This window comes from Gymnoscopelus braueri (assembly GCF_963280865.1).
Source record: "Gymnoscopelus braueri genome assembly, chromosome: 22".
NCBI lineage: Eukaryota > Metazoa > Chordata > Actinopteri > Myctophiformes > Myctophidae > Gymnoscopelus > Gymnoscopelus braueri.
In genome coordinates this window covers 10,000,159-10,019,639 of record NC_137624.1, presented here as the reverse complement: position 1 = coordinate 10,019,639, position 19,481 = coordinate 10,000,159, and the positions used below count along the sequence as shown (strand labels likewise).

At 40.4% G+C, this 19,481-nt stretch overlaps 2 protein-coding genes across 2 annotated transcripts in view; one reads left to right on the top strand and one right to left on the bottom strand.

Moving 5' to 3' along the window:
- Positions 1-19,481, bottom strand: part of zbtb7c (zinc finger and BTB domain containing 7C) — a 400,030-nt gene that overhangs the window by 193,258 nt on the left and 187,291 nt on the right. The gene's annotated exons all lie outside the window — the stretch shown is intronic.
- LOC308077901 (mitotic-spindle organizing protein 2-like) lies at positions 13,216-19,113 on the top strand. Its single transcript, XM_080418889.1, has 5 exons — positions 13,216-13,268; positions 14,391-14,566; positions 15,447-15,607; positions 16,423-16,551; positions 18,668-19,113. The coding sequence occupies exons 2-5, from the start codon at positions 14,400-14,402 to the stop codon at positions 18,820-18,822; spliced, it is 612 nt and encodes a 203-aa protein (XP_080275015.1). The 5' UTR covers positions 13,216-13,268; positions 14,391-14,399; the 3' UTR covers positions 18,823-19,113.

Genomic DNA, 19,481 nt, shown 5'->3' with positions numbered 1-19,481 from the left:
TTTAATGTTTTATTTGTCTTATTTTCTTATTGCTACCTTACTACTTCTCTATCTATTTCCTCTTACCTTAGTGTTTCATGCATAGTAGTGATGCTATGACACCTGCATTTCCCTAGGAATCAATAAAAGTCTGTTTGTTCATTAAACTACCTACAGTACCCTATTCTATACAAAACTGAAACGTAGTAGTCTGTAGTTAGTTTGTCTATTCTGCAGTTATTTTGTATGTGTGAACTAAGTAAATGTTTCTTTTTTTTTTTAAATAACTTTTTATTGACTTTTTCCTTTTTTATACAGAAGTTGTAATCAGAATGTTATTCAATTAAACAAATTGAAATAAAAATAAATTAAAAGACATACAATACAAACAAAAACACAAAAAACTAAACACAAAATAATAACAAATAAAGGAGGGCAAGCGGCATATTACAGTGGCAATGCTATGGACACACATACAGTTAAATATTCATACATACAGATAAACAAACACATAAGAGCACATCAGAAGTTAAATTGTAAAAGTACAACCGGGGCTTTCCAATCTATGGAATCACTTCCCTTATAAATCAAGGTAGATAGATCCTTGGGTAAATAATCTATCAGTGGCTGCCATATATCCATGAAGTTATTTTCTTTCCCTTTTATTTTGGCACTGAGTCTTTCCATTGGGAGTACCCTATATATTTCTCTATACCACTGAGTTACTGATGGAGGTTTTTCGTGAATTCAGTTGAATAAAATGCATTTTCGGGCCACACAGAGGAGCTTATCTAGAAGCTTAGCTCTTCTAGGATCTAGAACCCCAAATTTAGATGGCAGCCCTAATAAAAATTGCCCAGGATCTTTACAGATCTTAGACTGAAAAATTGAACTCAATTCTTTTACTACACAAGACCAGAATTTGGAAATATTGGAACACTCCCAGAAACAGTGTATATAAGTACCAACCTCAGTTTTGCATTTGATACATAAAGGGGACCTATCAGGGTCAATTTTGTTTAGGATTTGGGGTGTCCTTTGCTGTCTATGTAGTATCCTATACTGCATCTCTTTGAATCTGTTGCTTATAAAGGTAGTTTGAGAAGATTTAATGCAGTCGTCCCAACAATTCTTGTCGTACTCAGTTTGTAAATCCTTTTCCCATCTTCCCACCACAATATCTATATTTTGTGTGTTGAAGCACTGAAAATTATCATAGAAGTAAGAAATCAAACCTTTCTTCCTAGTAAAATGCATAATAGAGTCCTCTAAAGGCCCAAGAAGAGGCTTGTCTCGAGGAAACTTGGTGTCATTATTGATAAAGTGGCGAACCTGTAAGTAAGCAAAGAAGTCATTCCGAGGTACTCCGAATGAGTTCTTAATCATATCGAATGACATAAGAACATCACTGGCATCAAACAGGTCTCCTATAACTCTAATACCTTTATTATACCAAGACCGGAAAACGGCACTCCTAACTCCAGGGTCAAACTGTCTATTGCCTGTGAGTGGTGTCAAGTATGAGGACATGTTCTTCCTTCCCATAAAGGTTATCATGTTTTTCCAAATCTTTATCGAATTTGAGAGTATTGGACTATCAGAAGATTTAAAGTGTAATTTTTTGTATATTTGTGAGTTCTGCTAGTAGTACATAGGGAGAGCACTCCCATGTCTCAAGGGGTTCTGGTCCGCCAGTAAGATAGTCATGTACCCACTCATGTATGGTACGGCAGTGGCAGGCCCAGTTATAAAATAACATGTTTGGGAATGCCAATCCCCCCCTGTCCTTGGGCAGTTGCAATATCCTCATACTTAGTCTAGATCTTTTACCATGCCATATACATTTAGAGAAGTCCCTTTCTATTTCTCAAATTACTTTCTTGGTAATATATAGAGGCAACATTTTTTTGCACTAAGGTCTTGGATTGAACTCCACCCACCTGCAGTGGTTGGAGGTGGTCTCTCTACTCTCCCACTGTTGGGTTAGGACACACGTACTGGTTGACAGGTAGTACTGCCTGAAGCTCACAGGGATTCTTGAAAGAACTGTAGAAGTTTGTTCTCCCACACTGGAGACTCGGGTTCAAATCCCAGGTAGGACATGAACCTTACGGTTTTGAAAAAAACTTAATTTTCACTTTGAATGGATGATTTGTTGTCATTTGTTCATGCTCGGTCTGAGATGTCTGGAAAATGTGCATCATGCAGTGCGACCCATTAGAGCAGTTATGAATAAATTATGTATTCATGTGTGTTTTTGAACAATGTTTTACTGTGAGTTGTTACGTGTTTTCTTGTGGCAACAGTTTAACCCCAGCATCCCTAGTATTCTGGGTGGGGGGGACGTTCACCAAAAATAGCCGATCTACAAGATCACAACATGTCACGTTGTGAGATGATAAACTGACTATTTTGGCGAAGAGTGAAAAAAGCATACCAAGTACAGTTACAACTCAGGTCCATTTTACAAGTTAAGTAAGGGGTTTATGAATGATGAATCCAGACTAGAGCAACTACACAGGCTTCAACAAATGGTGATTGTATTGTTCCCATGTGCAAAAACTCATTTGGAGTCTGCCTTCTCAGTAAAGGGGGTAAAACTTTGGAACTCTTTTCCTACGGATCTAAAACTAGAGAGATGGTAATGTGTTTAAAAGGGCTCAAATTATGGTTGAAACAACTGCTCAAATGAATAGTTTGACTGGTTATTGGAATGATTATATCTACTTTTGTTTCACAGGTTAATGTATTGGGTCTGATTGATTAATGGTTAATTATTACTATTATGATTGGGTTTTAGATTAGTGTTTCTACTTAAAAAAGCCTCCTGTGGACAGGTGTTAAATTATCACTCGTGCTATAACACTGGTTGTGATGTCCATGTCAAATCAAATAAAGACATATCGTAACATAATGATTGCTATGGGAATACAGAGCTATTTAACACTTATTTAACCAAGAAAACATCACACTGCTTTGAACTTTAAAATGTAATTTGGTACAACCTGTTATACAATCATGACATTCCATTTCCTGGTTCAACTCCAGACTGAATGTACCTGGATTGTAACTAGGGTCCAAGTGCCTACCTTGTGTTTAACATAGAAAAGGCTAGCCTCACTCAGGCGGCCCACAGGGCTCAAGCCCAATCCTGGTGGTCTGTGTTGTATACAGATTGGACTGAATACTTGATTGAATACTTTATTAACACAATTATTAACAGTGCAGGTAGTATAGTGAAAGGTTATGATAAAAGTATAACTAAAAGCCCCAGGGGCTTGTTTACATTGTACTCAATTCATCAGAAATACATACTTTGAAGTGCATGAGCAAACACGGTTTAACATAAGTTTCATGCTGTTATATATTTATAGAAACGGTCAAACGTTTGTGTGCTACCAATAGTGTAGGCTAGGCTAATATACAGCAATGTTGTTGTTGGGCAGAGCAGATGTCTCCCCTCTGAATTGAATAGAGACAATGATAGGTCTTTATTCCTGAGGTGGGAAAACAGGTTTTCTGGGAAGTTTTAAGTGGTGCAATATCTAGTAGGTTGCTTTATTTAAAAAATGAACAACATATTGCACCCATCTTATGGAATAACCTGATTAGATGGTTACTTAAGTATTCAACTCCATTCAGTGTCTTGGAATCAATGCAATTTGCCCAACACCATTAGGCGTAATGTGTGCAACACCGCCACCTCCTGTCCATAATAATTTACTACCTGACTCTTGTACACGAATTTCCAACATTAACACTATCCCAAAAGGTCAAGGGCCGGTGTCTCGACCCCGAAGGTTTAACAGTTTGCAAAAAAGGTACAGTTATACAATAACACAAAAAGCCCTGAGGATTTGTTTCCATTGTGGTCCTATGTATTCAATTAATCAAGACATACAATGTCTGAGTTGTATATGGATTGGAATGATGCTTCTTTAAAAGCGCATGAGAAGATATTAAAACACAGTTTGAATTGCTTCAATATTACAATGACTTATTTAGGCATTTAGCAGACGCTGTCATCCAGAGCAACTTACAATAGACAAGGTAAACAGTAACACATACAAATGCAGAGACAGTAAGTGCCTCAGTAAACTAGAATCACAGGTAAACCAAGATCCTAGCATCAGTCTAAACAATATAGTAACAAAAATAATAATCTGTACAATGAAACTATGTGATACCAGGTAAATAATGAACCTAGCATCTGTTTCAATAACCTGCTATCTAAATTACAGTCTTAACATTGTCAAGAAAAACAAGCCTAAGTAACAAAAACATGAGAACGAATAACCAAGATATATCTGTAAGCAAGGTAGCCATGTCTTGGTCAGTGGCTAGCATCAAGGGAGGCAAAAGGTGGCAGGAAGAGGTACAGGGAGAGTCTGGGATGTGTGGAGCGTCGTCCCGGGGGTTTTAAGAAAGGTTCAGACAGCTTTCCTGCGTTAGCTGATCTGAGTGAGCAAGAGGGGTTGTAGGTTTGGATCAGGCTTTGAAGGTATAGTGGTGCCATGCCTTTGGTTGCCTTGTAGGCAAACAGCAACTGGGAGCCATTGGAGGGAGCGGAAAATGTGCGAGACGTGAACATTTTGGCTGGTTGAAGACCGGGGCGTGCTGCGGCATTCTGGATCATTTGGAGGGGCTTAAGTAAAGCATGTCGGGAGGCCAGTAAGGAGGGAGTTACAGTAGTCAAGTTTTGAGATGACGCCTGGATAAGGAGCTCTGGCTGACTATTCTGGTGCTCCACCTGGAGGTTAAAAAATAAATATGAAAATAGATTACTGGATTGTCTTACTGCAACCTAAATAAAATCAGCTAGAATGCACTCTGATGTTCAATCCACAGAAACAAAAATATGAAGAAATCCATCTGAAAACAAAGAATTGAGTATCACCTCTTTCTCCCTGTCCAGCTTAGCGTAGAGTCCTGACACATCACTGGTACTGACATGGGCTGTATTCAGCAGCTGGAGGGGACAAACACACAACATCACATTAAGGTCATTTACAGCAGAATAATTACTACAGTGAATGATTGCTAATAAATCTACTTTGTGATTGATTGCACACCCGTTCCTGTATGGTCTGATGAGAGAAAAGTGTTGCTCCTGGTAAGTCAGACTGGGATTATCTTTCTCGTTGCTGCTGTGTTGAGGCGCATAAAGTCAGAAACATTTACATAACTGCATCTCTTAACTTTTTTGTCTTAATGCTTATAGCAACACATGTCGCAGTAGAAAAACAATTATAGTTTTCTTTATAGTGATTGTGTAGGGCAGGCTATACATCATCATAATCATTATTCTTTTCTTTTTAAATCAGAAAACTTCAGTTAGAAGGCGTTTTAGAATTGCCTCAGGTCTAAATTGGTTAAACCATCGTCTGTCTAAACCAAGTAAAAAAGGTAAAACCAAGGGTTTCCAAACATTTCTGGCTGTGACTCCCCAAAATAATCATATTTTTTACTGGGGACCCCCCACCTTGACAAGCACTAGGAATTGTAGGCATTACATTTACTTGGTTCCTCTTTCTTACATAATATTTTACAATTTGGTATTAAAAGGGTCTTAAAAGTCCCTAAATTGTCACTTTAGAAATGTGCATATACCCTGTACACACTTATACTGCATGTTGGTTTGTTTACTGTTGAGTGAGAAAACAATGTTGCACATTAAGCTAATCATCTAGGAGTAGCCCCCCCTCCCCCCCCCAAAATAATTCAGGGACCCCCAGTTTGGGAACCACTGCTATAATCGATGGTCGTCATCAAGGGAAAACAAGAGGTTTGTAGAAAGAAATTAGCTGTAATAGGCCTGCTGTTCCATCCCAAGACCAAGCGTTTTAGGCCCAGAGGACAGAGAGAATTTCTGTAGTGTTCATAACATACTGCAACTCCTACTAATCTTTAGGATCATTTTACACGTTGACAGCCCCCCCCCCCCCCCCCCCCCCCCCCGTCTCCTCTGCGACCCAGTCAGTTAAATCTACGGTATTAAAAGCGATGGGCGGCTGCCCACTCCTCACCTGGTCAGCGGTGCTGTAGGCTACAGCTTCTCCTGGGTGGAGGTCAGCTCAGAGCAGACAAACTGCTCCTCAGTGAGATGTTTCTTTTGTCTCCTCCAGGGCCTTGTTGGTCTCCTCTAGCCTGTAGTGTGAACAGAAAACCAGGACATTTACTCAATTTAGTTTACAATGCAAGTCCTGCATTGTCCCTCCCAACACCGGTGGAAAAAGTAGTCAAAATGTACTAGAGTTAAAAGTACAAAAGTATTCATATCAAAATGTACCAAAAGTAGAAAGTACTCATTATGCAGAATGTCCTATTTCACAAAGTTTTCAAATGTATAAAAATCTTTTGAAAATAGCAGCTCATTGTGAGCTTGTAGATCGGCTATTTTCAAATGGTCGAAATGTATATAGGGCTGAAGTGGGTAATGTATGTTTTGTAATAATAATCAAAATCTACAAAGTAACTAGTAAATAAAGTTTTCAAATAACTGTAGTGTAGAGTAAAAAGTACAATATTTGTCTCTGAGGTGTAGTGGAGTAGAAGTAAAAGTACTGAAAATTGGAAATACTCCAGTAAAGTAAAAATACTTAAATATTGTACTTAAGTTAAGTAAATGTACTTAAGTTACAGTACATTACACCACTGCCCACCACCCCTCTGGTTTAATTATTTTATCTACTTCCTTTTGGACTGTAAGGTGGTGCAGAAACTAAACCATGACAATTCAAGCAAAGACTCTGCCTTAGTGGTTCCCTAAGCCAGTGGTTCTCCAATTGTGGTCCGGGGACCCCCAGGGTCAATTTGGAGGTCCTTGAAATAAAAAATATGTGCTTTTCCTCTAAGCTTATAAAGAATTATGACCAGCACTCATAATACTTCATAAACCTTGTTGTAAGTTGTTATGCATAATTATAAATATTTATAATGTGTGTTATGAAGCCTTAAGAATGCATTATAGACCCAGCCTTTAGTAAAGTGTTGCCTCAGTTTCCTTCACAGCAGAGCTCTGTTCTGAACACATCATAAACAATACTAAAGGAATATTGGCATAATGAGTCATACAACAGTTAATATAATATAGTTCTTACATGTCAGGCCATCTCTGATGGTTTCTTTTGAGACCAGGAGATTTCATTTCATGCCCAAACCTTCCCAGGAGGGGCGTCTACCTTGCACAGGTGTTGTCGTGGCTGGCATCTCCTGCCTGGAATGCTTTGGTTTCTGTAACATGTTTGTTTTAACTATGGATTGTCCTTAGTCTGACCCCTTACCCTTTGAGCTGCCTGGCATGGTGGCACCTGCCAGGAGCTTAGCTCTCTGGGTCACTGGGATAACGCAAGCTCCTCCACCAACGACAAGGTGACAATCCTAGGAGGAGATCCCAATTTAGTCATCACCAATGCCCAAATGTCCCCAAGTGTCCTTAAGTCCCTGTTGCTGGCATCACAACCACCTCCACAGCTGGAGAGAGGTATAAACTACTGTGTGCATCCTCCCATACACACTTGCCAGTAGCTGTGCAGCAAAAAGGACGGTCACTTGATCCATCGGCAGATTAAGTTCCCACCCGTAAACACGGCCAATTGTGTTTGATGGAGCGCCTGGCCAAGATGGAGGCACCGCCGTTACTGCTGGGTGTTGAACCCAGCTTTCTGCTGCGGTGGTGGGAGAGTGCGTTTACCTCTACCACACCCAGGCGCCCCATAGATAGACAGACAAACAGACAACAGACAGACTCTAAACGCTCAGGTGCAAGACGCTACCTAAAGCCTGACCCGCAAGACGCCAGGGCTTGAGACCATCAGATAGACAGACAAATGTTTTTTTTTTTTTTTGGGGGGGGGGGGGGGGGGGGGAAGAGTGCATTTCCTGAACAACAAGCATTTCTAATACGACTATTACTACTTGATGTTAAAAGTCAAAACCCTAGAAAGTTAGAAAGTTTAGAAAAGCTCAGGTGCAAGACGCTACCTACTGTAAAGCCAGACCCCGCAAGACGCCAGGGCTAGTCAAAACCCTAGAAAGTTGTTAGTCAACAGAAAAGCTCAGGTGCAAGACGCTACCTACTGTAAAGCCAGACCCCGCAAGACGCCAGGGCTAGTCAAAACCCTAGAAAGTTGTTAGTCAACAGAAAAGCTCAGGTGCAAGACGCTACCTACTGTAAAGCCAGACCCCGCAAGACGCCAGGGCTAGAGACCATCACATAGACAGACAAATGTTTTTTTTGTTTTTTGTTTTTGGGGGGTGGGGGGGGGGGGGGGGGGTGCATTTCCTGAACAACAACACGCATTTCTAATACGACCATTAATACCCGATATTAAAAGTCAAAACCCTATCAATTCGTCAGCCAACAGAATAAAAAGTCAACAACCACCCCTTAATTTAACCTCAACTTAACATTAAACGACCTATCAATATCACAAACATACAATCGGAGCAACAGTGTGCCCCAGAGGCAAGGACACACCCTGGCATCAGCCGACCTGATCCTATCACGACGCACTGACATCAGACGCAGGGTTAGAGGATGCGTCTGATGTCAGTGCCTCCGTAAACAAAAGTTGCACAGGGCAGATATGACAACACATAAAATAAAACATTAATAGTGGAAATAGCTGATGTACAAGCTCAAAACGCGTCGCGATGCGTTTTGAGCTTGTAGATCAGCTATTTCCACTATTTGTCATTTTTTTTAAAACATATGAACATTTTTAACATGGAAATGATTATTACGATTATGCAAAAAACAACTGATTATCTCAAATAATTGCGATTAGACGATTAGGTAATAATTGTGACAGGCATACTCACCTACTCACACAAACTGCACCTTTCCTTCAAGTGGTGTCCCCGTCACATCTACACATACCGTTTCCACCAGCATCTAGTCCAGTCCCGGAGCGGTGATGTCCACTGAGGCTACTGTTCTCTACCAGCATCTACTCCAGTCCCGGCTCCTCCTGCCCCTCCTCTCCTTCAGGTGGTGCCAGCAGCCCCTTTCAAGGGTTCCAGGTGCCCCATGCGCCTCCACTTCTAAGTGGTTTTCCCTCCGGCTTTGAATGGGTGTTTCAACAATCCCACGTCTGTCTGCGTTACAGTCTTAGACGTGGCTTGCTTCGAGGGGGGCTTCTGACGATGGTCTCATCGACATCAGCCTCCCTCTTCCGCCGGGTAGAAGGAGAAGGCGCCCCGTCTTCGCTGAAGACGATACGCCTCCGTGCCTTATCTCCGGGGAAGCTACAGAACACGGACAGCATCATCTGTCCGTCTGTCCTGTAGACGGACACCCTGAACTGGCGATGGAGCACCCGTCCCCCCTTCTCCCATGTCGTCTCCACACAGGAGATGACTCTGGGCAGCTGCTGACCAGAGACCTCCACGAGGTCGTACTGGTTGCGGGCGTGCCTCCACCCATTGAAGGGTGATGTTAGGGTGGTGGGGTGGGGCGGAGTTACCAGAGACCCGGAGAAGACCTGGTAGAGAACAGTATCCTCAGTGGACATCACCGCCGGTGTCTTCACGGGGGGTGGGGATGGAGCGGGCCATCCCCAGGCTTTGCTGAAGCCACTGAATGTGTAGGTGTCACGAGGCACCGCTGTGAAGTACCTCCCGAAGTCCTTTGGAGGTCTGAGCAGCTCCTTGCGGTCCAGTGTGAGAGAGGAAAGGTCCCTCGTCTGGTCGATGCGGGTGTACAGCTCTGGGATGCACTCTGTGATGACCTCCATGTCGTCATCGGACAGGGGGCGGTCCCTAAGGTTGTCCACGTCCACGATCAACCTGTTCGCCCATCTGGAACGCTCTGCAATGGAAAACACAACATTAGTTTACTATTGTTATTCTTAACTAAAGATTCCTTAAATTCCAAATCAAATTGCATTAAAAAAAAAATTTGGATCTAGTGAGGTGAACGAGCTAAACATCAAACAGCAGAAATTGATTACAGTAATGAATTATTGGTCAAATAAGAGCTATAACTTACTTGCACATCCAGAGGAAGGCGACTTGTTGATCAACTGGATGCTATACAGCTCCATCTTGCTCTGTGGAGAGAGAGAGGAGGGAGAGAGAGAAATAGAGAGCGGGAGCGAGCAAGCGAGAGAGAGAGGCTGAGAGAGAGAGAGAGAGAGAGAGAGAGCTGAGACAGCTGTGAAAAGGGAGAGAGAAACAGAAAGATATGTCAGTTTATTATGTTAGTGGTGGAAAGTAACTTTACACAGATACTGACTGACTTTAGCCTAATTAAGTACACATTTGAGGTTGGCTACTATAGTAATATGGAAGTAAAAATGGAAATACCATACATAGACTATTCCCATTTTTCAATATTGTATACATCTCATTACAAAACATTAGTTACAAGTTACAGTGTAGATTTAGATCATTACAAAACATACATTATTTCAAAAATACAAATCTACAAGCTTGCAATGAGACACATTGTGAGCTTGTAGATCTGCTATTTTTGACATATTGGAGCCAAATCCCCAACAATTGTGAAATGCCATTCATAATGAGTAGGCCTACTGTTACTTTGGTATGCTACTTCAAGTAATTTACTTGCAACAGAATACTTCTACATTGTGAGATACTACTTTTACTTGAGTAAATAAAATCATCGAGTAGGCTTGCTTCAGAACATTCGAAATACTCCAGTAAAGTAAAAAATACCTCAAAACTGTACTTAAGTACAGTACTTGAGTAAGAGTACTTTACACCACTGTACACAGGACCCCAATGGAAACAAGCCATTGGCTTTCTTGGGTTTATATAGCATCCTTATGAACAGTTAATAAAGTATATTCAATCAATCAATCCCATGCAGGCTTCTTACATGGACCACACAGTATGACGGTTATCGTTTGCCAAAGTAGAACAGATCTACAAGCTAACAACGGCCCTAGCTCTGATCCATTCCATAGCGTTAGAAGGAGTTCTCCTTAACCTTCTAACGCAGTGGTTCTCAACCAGTGGTCCAGGGACCTTGAAGGGATTCCAGGTGGTCCCCAGCTAAATGATAGATAGTTAGGAACCAAATGGACCCTTATGGGTCTGCAACTCTGAGAGTGTACAAATGGAACCAAATGGACCCGTTAGGGTCCATTTGGTTCCATTTGTACACTCTCAGGGTTAAATTAACATTGATTTTACTAAACAAATTGGGGTCCCAGAGATAGAAATGTTATTAAATGGGGGTCCGTAGCCCTAATGCATGTCAAACTGGGGGTCCTTGAAATTAAAATGCTTGAAAATCACTGCTAGAGCCGTAACAATCTTCTTATGAGGGTACCGTACTTGGCATATATTTTTAAATGGGGGGTCCGCGGGCTACTAAGTGTCAATTTGGGGGTCCTTGACATGAAAAAGGTTGAAACCCACTGTTCTAACGCTATGGACCAGAGCTACAACGGGCCCGCCACAAATCCATTCAGGTTGTTAGCTTGACGTCTTTTGAACGACAGCGCCAATCCCTTTGATTTACAATGTAAACAAGCTACAATGAGACGTTTTGAATGCTCATTTCAACAGTACAACCAATTACAATGACATTTACACCTTAAACGAACCCAAGAGCGTTTAGAAAAACAACAACACAACATACATAAGAGACAGACGTTACACAGCTAGAAACAAGCTAGCTGCTATTTTGACAACGATCATAACGACGACAGCAACGGCCATTAACGGTAAACGGTAAACTTCGGTTACCGGTAACAGACGTTATTTAGTTTAGTTAGTTAACGTGACGGCAACGGCTGTTAAAAAAGCAGATCTACAAGCTCACAAGGCGTCGTGATAACGCCATGCATTACCATGACAGCAACGGCCGTTGAGATAGCTACGTGTTGTGAGCTTGCAGATCTGCTATTTCAACAGCAGCTCACGCTACAATCAAACATAATCAATAAAATAGCATTAAAATGACAGTTCCCCCCCTAACCCCCCCGCCCGAGCATTATGAAACTACATCAAACTCACCAGTTGTAGGAAAAAGCTGGTTGAAAAGCAACAAAAGTAGATAAAACAATCCGTAGATGTTCTTCTGGTTGGTGGTCACTGGTTCCGTCCGTTAGTGTTAAAGCAACTGTTAAGCTCTGGTTAAATGCGACTGGTTCTTTCAAAGCCTCAGACACATCTGACGTAGAACGTTGTGCTTCACGCGTTAGTACCGGCATTCCACCTATGGGCGTTCCACGTGAGCTCTCACTTCTCGCTGATTGGTCAGCTGTCAATAACAACTCTCATTTCAAACTTTCAACGCTATTATTTTTGTTTTGATTTCGAATAAGAAAAGAAAAGACTCTTTCTGGTCATTATGTGACACATATACGTTTAGAGGAGAAAATGTAAAAAAATAAAATAATAATAATAGCTGATCTACGAGCATTGTGAGCTTGTAGATCTGCTGTTTTCAAAAGATTTGTATAAATGTTTGAAAACTTGTGAAATGGGACATTCTGCATGAGTACTTTCTACTTTTGGTACTTAAAGTACATTTTGATGCCAATACTTTTGTACTTTTACTCAAGTAAATGTTTTATTTCGGACTTTTACTTGTAACTGAGTACTACGTTGCAGTATTGATACTTTTACTTAAGTAATGCATTTGAGTACTTTTTCCACCACTGTCAGTGGAAAGTAACTAAGCACATTTACTTAAGTACTGTACCATTTTTGAGGTATTTGTACTTTACATGATTATTTCCAATTTCCAATACTTTTACTTCTACTCCACTACATTTCAGAGGAAAATATTGTACTTTTACTGCACTACAATTATTTGAAAACTTTAGGAACTAGTTACTTTGCAGATATAAATTATTATTTATAAAACATACATTAACCCCTTTAGCCCTATTTTATACATAGGCTATTTTCAAACATTTTAGTACTTTTACTTTTGGCACTTAAAGTATATTTTGATGCCAATACTTTTGTACTTTTACTCAAGTGAAGTACATTTTGAATTCCGGACTTTTACTTGTAACAGAGTATTTCTACATTACAGTATTGATACTTTTACTTAAGTAAAACATTTGAGTACTTTTTCCACCACTGATCCATGATAAAAATAATAATAATATTTAATACGGTAATCCAAAGGGGGCGTGTCCCTCCGTTGATGACGCGTTTCTGATGGGGTCGCACAATGATGACGTATTTTATGTGGGACCGTGTTGATGTCAGGCTCATAGACATATAAAGGTTTCTATATCTATGGTCAGGCTGGTTTGTTTTTGAATAATCTGTCAATCGGAACGTATTTATCTGTCGAGACCGTATGTCATCATTCATCATTATTAACAGCTGTTAAAGTGTATGTTCGAGCTAGAGTGTAGTCTTTAGTGAGAAAGGAACCAATGCAAGTTAACCAGTGGTGCAAAGTAACTATAAGTACATTTACTAGTACTGTACTTAAGTACAATTTTGAGGTATTTGTACTTTACTTGAGTATTTCCAATCTCCAATACTTTTACTTCTACTCCACTACATCTCAGAGGCAAATATTGTACTTTTACTCCACTACAATTATTTGAAAACTTTAGTTACTAGTTACTTTTCTGATCTAAATTATTACATTATAAAACATACATGAACCACTTTAGCCCTATTTTATAGGCTATTTGAAAATAGCCGATCTACAAGCTCACAACGCGTGGCATCGCGACGCGTTGTGAGCTTGTAGATCTGCTATTTTCAAACATTTAGTACTTTTACTTTTGGTACTTTAAGTACATTTTGATACCAATAATTTCGTACTTTTACTCAAGTAAATTTTGAATTCCGGACTTTTACTTGTAACAGAGTACTTCTACATTGCAGTATTGATACTTTTACTTAAGTAAAACATTTGAGTACTTTTTCCACCACTGGTGTTTATGCTCAGTGGTGGAAAAAGTACTCAATGTTTTTACTTCAGTAAAAGTATCAATACTGCAATGTAAAAATACTCTGTTAAGTAAAAGTCTGGAATTAAATTACAAAAGTATTGGTATCAAAAATGTATATCCCGTTTCACAAGTGTTCAAATGTATAAAATGTCTACATATCTTTTGAAAATAGCAGATCTACAAGCTCACAATGAGCTTGTAGATCGGCTATTTTCAAATGGCAGAAATGTACTGTATATAGGGCTGAATGTGCTTAATGTATGTTTTGTAATAATAATCAAAATCTACAAAGTAACTGGTAACTGCAGTTTTCAAATAATTGTAGTGGAGTAAAAGTACAATATTTGCCTCTTGAGATGTAGTGGAGAAGTAAAAGTACTGAAAAATCGAAATACTCCAATATTGTCAAAAGTACCTCAAAATTGTACTTAATTACAGTGCTTGAGTACACGTACATGCAGTTACTTTCCACCACTGGTTATGATTCATTGTAATTGCATATTTCTCTAGGTGTCAGTGATGTCTCAACAGTCTGGGCAGTCTGCGCCCAGCGCCCCTGATGTGCTGGTGACCAGTAATGTCCAGAAATATGCCATGAAAAAGAAGAAGATTCTCAACGCTGAGGAGAGCGAGCTGTTCGAGCTCACCCAGGCTGCTGGGATCACCATAGATCAAGAGATCTTCAAGTAGGTTCATATAATAGAAAACCCAGTGGTTCTCCAATTGTTTAGTTTCAAGGACCCCCATTGATTGATTGAATACTTTATTGATGATTTTTTTTAAGTTACAGGCAGCACAACCAGTTAACCAGGCAGTACAATGAGCCAACCACACTGTTAACATGAACTGCTCACATGAAATCTGGAACCTCGGATTTGCTCTGACGGAAAGTTTGAAATACATTTTTCTTTAGGGTGTAGAATTGGCCTCTACGGGTATAGTACTTTTTCTATAGTTGTTCATATCATAGCAGCACTTGACCTAGCCTCGATGACCATGCAGACTTATGCAAAGGTAAAACATTATTTTAGATAGCATGTTATTTAGACACATGGTAGGTGCATTATTTACCTGGTATCCTATAGTTTCTATAGTTTCAATGTACAGATCATTTTTTATAGTATAATATATTGTTTAGAGTTTAGACTGATGCTTGGTTCTTGGTTCACCTGTGATCCTAGTTTACTGAGGCACTACACTGTCTCTCTGCAGTTGATGTATGAGTTTACCTTGCTTATTGTAAGTTGTTCTGGATAAAGAGTGTCTGCTAAATGCCTAAATTGTGTTGCAATAATAATGTGTGGTTGTCACTAAATCCCAAAGCACACCTGGACTTGTCATGGCACACCACTGCTTTACCATACATACAGATTGGTTTTATGCATGAAAAGAAGTTCCGGAACACAGCTTTATCTTTGAGAGTGTACACATGTAACCAAATGGACCCGCAAGAGTCGGTCCATATGATTACATTTCTACGCTCGCAGTCACAAATGGACAAATGGAACACTGAGGGTTTAGCTGTGCAGGCTAAATGGAAACATGGCTGCTATTTTGTCCATCTAGGATCATTGTGGATCTGTTGAAGATGAACGTGGCGCCTCAGGCAGTGTTCCAGACGTTGAAGTCCATGTGTGCGGGGCAGAGGATAGCTGATGCTACGTTGGGAGACTCGTCGACCACCTCCCACACCACCAGTCTGACCACAGCACCTGCAGAACACAGAGGTCAGTTACCACAAACACAACACACGCTGTGTTTCCACAAGAATTCAACCAGAAACAGATTTGATGTAGCTGGGAGCAGGGCCTTGCCACACTTTAAAAGTCATCAGTAAAATCTTAAAATCAACCCTGAACCTAACCTAGCTGTAGAATTTGACACCAGTTAAAGACGGGAGATGACCTTTTTGCTGAGCCCAGAGTATAAGGAGTTGCAGTAATTCAACCGGAAACAGATTTGAACCAGAAACACATAATTATGAAGGTGTCATGTGTGTTTCTAGTTCAAAGAGTATGAAGCTGAGCCAATGGAAGCTAAGGGAAACTCAGCCGGGAACAGGAAATGTTCATTTCACTTTCTGGAAAATAGAACTACAGCCATGTACAGAGCCTATTACAGACTCTCTTTAGCATTTGAAGATAGTGGAAGAGTTCAGACTGAGAGAGACTAGGTACCCTTGTTACTGAACGAACACTCTCTATAGAAATGACTTCTATCGTAATATAGAGCTTTGACTCTAACAAAAACATATACTTACACACCCCCTTTAACCACCCTACGTATATACTTTGTTGACTGGTGTCTGATAGTATTTCCCTCTAGCTTGTGGATCTGCTATTTTCTCTGAATGCTCGCCTCCTCTCATTGGGACACTGAGGAGAGAGAGAATATAAAACGTTTGCTTTCTTTTTTTTAATAGTGTACCAGCAGCAGCAGCACATCTCCACTCACTCACTACATGTGCTGTCATTTTCCTTTCTTGTGGTTTTAATTTTGGTGTATATTCACAAAAAAGCCTCTTGTTTCTTGTTTCTTGAAGAAGATGATAGTGTGGTCTCTGGCAAGAGCCCTAAGCCTCCTGCACCTCCCCCTTCATCCTCTGGTACCCGGCCCACCAGGGTCAACACTAAGATTGTGGTCTACGGCCAGCAAGACGCTCACTGTCAAGGTCCCCGTTGCTGCGCTGTGTTGTTTAACTCCATTCGTATGCTTGGCCTGCCTTTCTCCTCGGGTGCAAGTCGTGTTTTGTACACATACAGTACAGTGCCTGTTGCATCAAATTAGGGGTGTATCTGAATGACACGTGTTTTGTTCATACCGTGGAAACGAGGACATGGGAGTTTGAATGTGTGTGTTATGCATGTATTATGCATGTGTGCAAGAGGGGTTTAACGACTATTGATTTTTACTAGTTGCCAAGTTTTTCATAATAGTTTGATAGTTTGACTTGTTGACTTCTAAGTCTTTTAACTGTTCAGTGACAAAACACAAGAGAGAGAAGTTCTTGGTCAGGTAACAATGACAGTTGTATTTTGGAAGGCAGGAAGTTGAAGCATTTTACTGTGGCATGTCACACTGACTGTGTAGGACCACGCAAAGAAACAAAAAGAAAATAAAAAGTAATTTTAGTCATTCTAACAAAAGCTTATCAAAATACGTTTGAGTCATTTACTGTACTGTATGTACAATGGTAACTGTAATCCAATACTTGAGATGATCGTGTTACCTTGTACATAATATAAATAAAGAATAAACTTAAAGGATCATGATACCCCCCGACCCCCATTTCACAACCATTGCACAAAAAAATTAAAAATTGTCTTATATTGTTGTTCCCTATCAACAAGCAACAACTGTATATCTGTTAACATCTAGAAAGAGCAGTCCATCCATGACTAGTTGACTACTGCCAACAGTGTCGACTAGTAGTTATTATAATAGTCGACTAGTTTGACTACTGTACTGCCGACAGTGTTGACTAGTTTTTGGTGAAACCCTTAGTGTGCATCTGTGTGGATGAGTGCAACTGAACCTGTTCAAGGGTGTTGTAAAAGTGTATCATTGCCATCATCTCATTCAGGTAGATGTATTCACCTTGTGTTTGTCAATTGTTGTTTTAAAGGGGATAGAAAGTGAATTACAAATATGATAAACTAATCTTTATATATCTTCATATAATTCATCTAGTTGTCTGTAACTTGGGGCGGCATATGGTTTTCATAGTTGTAGATATAGTTATTTTGGTGATGGTGCCAAATTGACACGTTGCAACCAATGGATTGCAACTTGCTTGATTCATTAGTCTCCACATACAAGGCTTGCATGACAAAGATGTGCAAAGTCACAAAGATTAAACCCGATTATTGATTAAAACAGTCCACGGTCATCCATATAAGCTACTGAATTCAGAAGACATGTATGCCGACCACAAAACTCTATTGAGATGTATAACGGGTAGGATAATATTTTTGTTTGTTGAATTAATAACTAATGGACGATTCTATAGAGGTTGTTCAATTCATGTCTTTATTCACACACACTTGTAAATACATTTTCAGTTTAGCATGTATGTATCAATGTGAGTGAATTACTCACGCCGTAGAGCTGAGCCCTGAGTCTCTTCTCAAATGAGGTGGATCTCTAATAGCGTCGCTCTGGAAAAGGGGTGGAAATTGGCACGTCTACCTGGGTGTCATGATTCCATCTGTCGATAGGCGCTGGAACAGATAAAATACCTGAAACTACTGCAGAGCCATTTGTCCTGGCAATGAAGGCAGATTTTGTAGCCTTTCCCACTCAAGACAAAATCCAGGGTGTGTTTTGTCCAGTGGGAAATGTGTTTATAGGGCCCTATCTTACATACACCTGGCTCAAAGTGGGCGACCAGCACTGCACAAGTGTCATTACTGGTTTCCGACTGACGCAGCACAGTTGTCATTTTCACGCCCAGCGCCTACGATGTGTTTAATAGTAAATGTAGAATCAACACAGATCACACAAATCACTTAGGTTAACATAGAATTGTGTGACTTCAGTGTTTATTTGATTACTTTTAAAAAAGCACTTTTGTGCTCCTTTACAACTAATGTGGATGTTGATATGTGTACTTTTGAATGCAGTCCATGCAATAAGCAATATTGAAAGAACATAATCATGACCCGCTGTATCTCATCTTTCCGATGCATGTTTTCTCAGTTTTTGTTAGAAGTTATTTGAACGCTGTGATGTAGGTCATACAGACACAATCTTGTTTCTCATGGTTTGTGTTTGTTTTGTGCTCACAGTGCGCAGTAAAGCAGGAGCTGGTCACAGTGACAAGAACATGAACAGAGAGGGCTCCTCCAGCCAGAAAGTGCAGCGCCAGCCCAGTGCCACCAGGGGGCAGAAGACAAAGAGCCCTGGCAGCAGTAGCTCATCCTCCCAGATAACTTCAACATAATGTAGTTAGCGCAGAGGTTCTCAAACGTTTAATCATGTCAAGGACCCCCAGTTCGGTAAGCCATTAGGCCACAGACCCCCATTACTCTGTGAGTGTAGAAATGGAACCAAATTGGTAGCCTGGTAAACCCCTCCCTCCGGAAATCTCATTTGTATTTGATTTCAGTAGTGAGTCTGGCCTACAGGCTTGTCTGGGCGTTTCTCCGGAGTTCATAACATGAACTCTCCTATCAGCGTCCTCGCTCATTGTTCTGTGATTGACAGCGAAGGTTGGCCAAGCAGGTGGCGAGTTCGAGTGAAACCGAATGGAACAGAGTGCAGCCGACCAAAATGGAACGGCAGCCATGTTTTTATGTCCGCTGTTTTTGGTTTTGGTTTTAAAACTTGAAATCACTCTCAAACGTCTTTTTTTAGGCACGGAATTTACTTTTAAGATATCGTTCGGATAGAATTTAGTTGTTTAACTTCATATATGTGGTCAATTAATCATGACAGAGCCTATTTAAAACAATTATAATCAGAGAACCGGCAGGGGTGGGCAGTGACACGCACGTATCCGAATAAAGCAACCTACTTTCGGTATGGCCCTGTCAAAAGTCCCCTTGCGTCACTTTGGCTAGTGGTGGGGAAAACTAACTGCTGATGTGAGGCTACCAAATT